Genomic DNA, 3,998 nt, shown 5'->3' with positions numbered 1-3,998 from the left:
GATGAATTAAAATTAAAAATAAAATATTCAGAAATTATTATAAATCTAAAAATAATTTTAACAAGTGAGTAAAAATTTTTGTTTACATTTTTTGTCAAAAATACAGTAACGGTATATTTCTATTAAGAATAAAACAAACATAAATTAATATTTTTTTTAACTGTGCACAATAATATTGCATACATAAGATACTTTCAAATAAAAATTTTACTTTCAGATATCTAAGAGATTTACATTTATTACATATAATTTATCAATGAGCTCTTTTAAGCAACTTCTGTAAAGCTTTCTTCATGTCTTTGTTCCTTAATGTATAAATTATTGGGTTTAAGGCTGGGGTTATGACGGAGAACATAATGGCGGCTGCTCTGTCTTGATCTAGAGAATCTTCTGTAGTTGGGCGCATATAGGTGAAAATGGCTGTCCCATACTGGAGAGTAACCACAGTGAAATGGGCACTACATGTAGACACTGCACGTTTTCGTCCTTGTGAGGTCTTTATTTTTATGAGAAATTTGCTAATAAAGATGTAGGAAAGAACAGTCAACGATAAGGTTATTGAAGCTATTGTTCCAGTTACACCAGTAAGCAGGTTGAAATTCAGAGTTACATCTGTACAGGCCAAGTTAAGCACAGGTTTAACATCACAGAAGAAATGTTTCACCACATTTGGTCCACAAAATGGAAGCCTTGCAGTCATTATACTGTGGACCGAGGCATGACAAAATCCAATGACCCAAGAAGACAACGTTAAACCAAAACAGACCTTGTAATTCATTATGGTTGAGTATCTCAAAGGATGTGCAATGGCCACAAATCTATCATAGGACATGACCGAAAATAATATAATTTCTGTACTACCCAAGAAATGAAAGAAATGGACTTGTAGCATACAGCCATAAAATGAGATCATCTTCTTCTGTGACATAAGGTCTATGAGCATCTTGGGGACAACCACCGATGAGTAACAGATGTCAAGGAAAGCCAAGTTATACAAGAAGAAATACATTGGTGTATGAAGAGTAGAATCAAAAATAGGGATAATTATTATAGACAGATTTGCTACCAAGGTTACTATGTAAAATAATAAAATGCTTACGAAGAGGATCATCCGAAGATCATCTTGAGCTCCCAGACCGTCCAAGACAAAGTAAGTCACCATGGAGCAGTTGTGCTTGTCCATTTCATATATTGTATTGTGAACCCAATATGGCTAAATAGAAGCAATCATTGTATTTTGTAGACCCAGGGCAATGCATTAAATATTATAAGTTTTAGAAATTGTTTTACTTGAAATTGGATTAGATTTTTCGTTCAAGAAAAAAATGATCGTAAGATGAAATCGAGGAGTCCTGAAATATTATTAGAAAAGGCTTCATAAATAAGATATCTACTAAAATGTACACAATTTGTGTATAGATTTTCGCTAAGGGATTTTAGAGCAGTAATACATGTCAATAAATGAAAGTCTGTAGAACTGATGGTCGTCAAGATCTCCAGAGGATTCAGTCTTTTATCTTGCGATGATAAGTTACCCCTCATTCAAATAACCAAGTTTCAGCCATGGAACTCGGTTCACGTGTTGGCTAGATTTACCTTATGCCGCGATAAGGACTCCTAGCAGTATGGTTCTATATGATGGTAGGAGTCCCTACTAGGGTTGAGCCGATCTTGAGATTTCAAGATCGATTTTAAAATTCAAATTCCGATCATTTTCCAGCCAATCTCGATCCCGATCGTGAAATTTGCTCGATCGCCGATCGGAATCCGATCTTTTCCGATCCCGATCTTCAACCCTAGTCAATGCTTTTCTATGGGAAAAGTCACTTTTAGGGTTGAGCCGATCTTGAGATAACCTCCGATCTTGATCCCACTGGAAAAGATCGGGTCGGAATTCCAATCTCGATCGTGAAATTTACTTGATCGCCGATCGGAATCCGATCAACCCTAGTCCCTACCTCTTAGCTACATATTGTCTCATACAAATTCCAGTGTTGCTGAGATGCAGGGACTCCTAACAGCATAAATAACTACTGTATGATGCTGGGAGTTCCTCACAAGACCTGAAGTTGAGGCTGGTAATTCCCACGAACAGAAGGATCACATTTCAAGGTTGAAACTTGGTCATGTCTTACTCTCTGTTTTCCTATTCTTTATCAAAACAAATGTTGTGTTATGGAGGTTTAGTATTCTACCTGGTTTTTAAGAGAGAATATCTGAAGGATAGCATAATATGGCCACCCAGTGCACTATATAAGATAAGATAAGATATCTACCACTCCATGTGCGGGAGGCTTTAGGGTTTTAGATTTATTTAGTAAATTTACTTAGCTTCTAAATATACCATATGCTTTCATACTTTGTATGGAAAACATACAAAAAAACCCCACAAATTATAAATAAAACCACTGCACCAAATTTTTTTACGTCATAATTCGGTGGCCAAAATTGTAAAATTATTTAGGTATGATTCTGATGCTATGTAATTTGGAATATGCCGTTCCTTAAGCCCTATAGTAACACATACATAATGCACCAAAATAACACATTTTATTTTACGAGTAGTTTCATTGTGGCATTAGAATGCCCCCAAACAAAATATTACTCCAGCGTCTACATACTGTTTTTAAATACTTAAAGTGCATCTGTGTTTTTTTGATACCCTCCTAAAAAAAAAAAAAAAAAAATCAACCTCGTGTCTAGTTCTAATGGGAATTTGCTTCTCGTGCTTCTATACTTCTATATGATGGTGCATTACATCTGGGCATAAAAATATGCAACGATACATAAAGTATGCCTTAAATTAGGACTGTTTTTTTGGTGAAACTAGGTAAGTGGTGGTGGCCATTCGTAGTTTAGAATTGTGATCATCATTTACAAGCACCCTACTGTAAGGGTAAGTTCACACGGGGTTTTTTGGTCTGGAACCTAAGACCGAGGCCACATCAGGTTCCGATCCAAAATACGGGTAGCTGTGATTGGATGCCGGTGCAGTGCATCGGTTTCTAGTCGCGCGCTCCACTCTGGATTAGGCCCAAATGAATGGGCCTAGTCAGGAGGAAGTGTCTTCAGTCGGATGTCGCGAGGTGAATACGCCTGAAGGAATGAGTATCTCACTTCTTTTTCCGGAAGCTGGAACAAACGGCTCCCAGAAAAAAACTGACCGGCTCCCATTGATTTCAATGGGAGCCGTATTTTTGGTCAGGATTTTGAGGCAGATACGACCCCAAAATCCTGACCTAAAAACCCTGTGAACTTACCCTAACTGTGCAAGCCCAAGTGTTGTACATGGATATCTGGTAATGTGCTCATTCCCAATGTAGAATGACGATAAAGAGAGAAGGGGATAATGCAAAAGAAAAATGTAAAATTTCTAGCAGTGGACTCAGGCTAGTAGGATAGAACGTGCCCCACTTGGGCTACTAGTTCAAACAATATCCCCATCACCAGCTAAGATGCGACAAATAGATTTCTACAGTCAATATACAAGAATGACAATACACCAATATATCGCTGGTTGGGTAGTAGAGTGTAATTGAGTATCTTATCTACAGAAATAAGCCTCCTGATATTCCTTGATCAAGCCTAGCATCTATGTGACTATTTTTGTCTCTTGTTGCACAAGTGTTATTCCCACTGTTGAATTGATCCCTTGTATAAGGAGTGAACCATTAGAACCATTCAATATTTTACTACAGTGATACATTATGTTCGAGACTGCCCTCAATGTCATGCTCAATCGTCATTGTTAGCTTGGATGAATAAAGCTACAGTAATTTAGGAATGATGGCGTGCTGCTCTTCCATTGGATATGAACTGGTGAAGTTCTCCAAGTCATACCTACTGCTGCCTACGAGTGATTTTAATAAAACATTACATTTATATATAAAAACTATTTAACTGGTTTCCAAAGAATATTCCTGCTCATATATTGTACCTTAGGTTTATCCTTACATTTTCTGATTAAGAAGAAAGTTTCAGGATCTTCTTTGGTGGAT

General features: G+C 37.0%; 1 protein-coding gene across 1 annotated transcript; it reads right to left on the bottom strand.

Moving 5' to 3' along the window:
* Positions 1-253: 253 nt before the first annotated feature.
* Positions 254-1,198, bottom strand: LOC142212966 (olfactory receptor 12D1-like). Its single transcript, XM_075281102.1, has one exon. It carries the CDS (start codon positions 1,181-1,183, stop codon positions 254-256), a length of 930 nt encoding a protein of 309 aa, XP_075137203.1. The 5' UTR covers positions 1,184-1,198.
* Between the last annotated feature and the right edge of the window lie 2,800 nt (positions 1,199-3,998).

This window comes from Leptodactylus fuscus, chromosome 7, assembly GCF_031893055.1.
Source record: "Leptodactylus fuscus isolate aLepFus1 chromosome 7, aLepFus1.hap2, whole genome shotgun sequence".
Classification (NCBI taxonomy): domain Eukaryota; kingdom Metazoa; phylum Chordata; class Amphibia; order Anura; family Leptodactylidae; genus Leptodactylus; species Leptodactylus fuscus.
Note: the sequence above shows the minus strand (reverse complement) of the source record. Positions and strands in the feature narration are given on the sequence as shown.

Excerpts from the sequence above, each read along its gene's own strand:
- LOC142212966 (XM_075281102.1), bottom strand. The coding sequence starts at position 1,183 with ATGGACAAGCACAACTGCTCCATGGTGACTTACTTTGTCTTGGACGGT.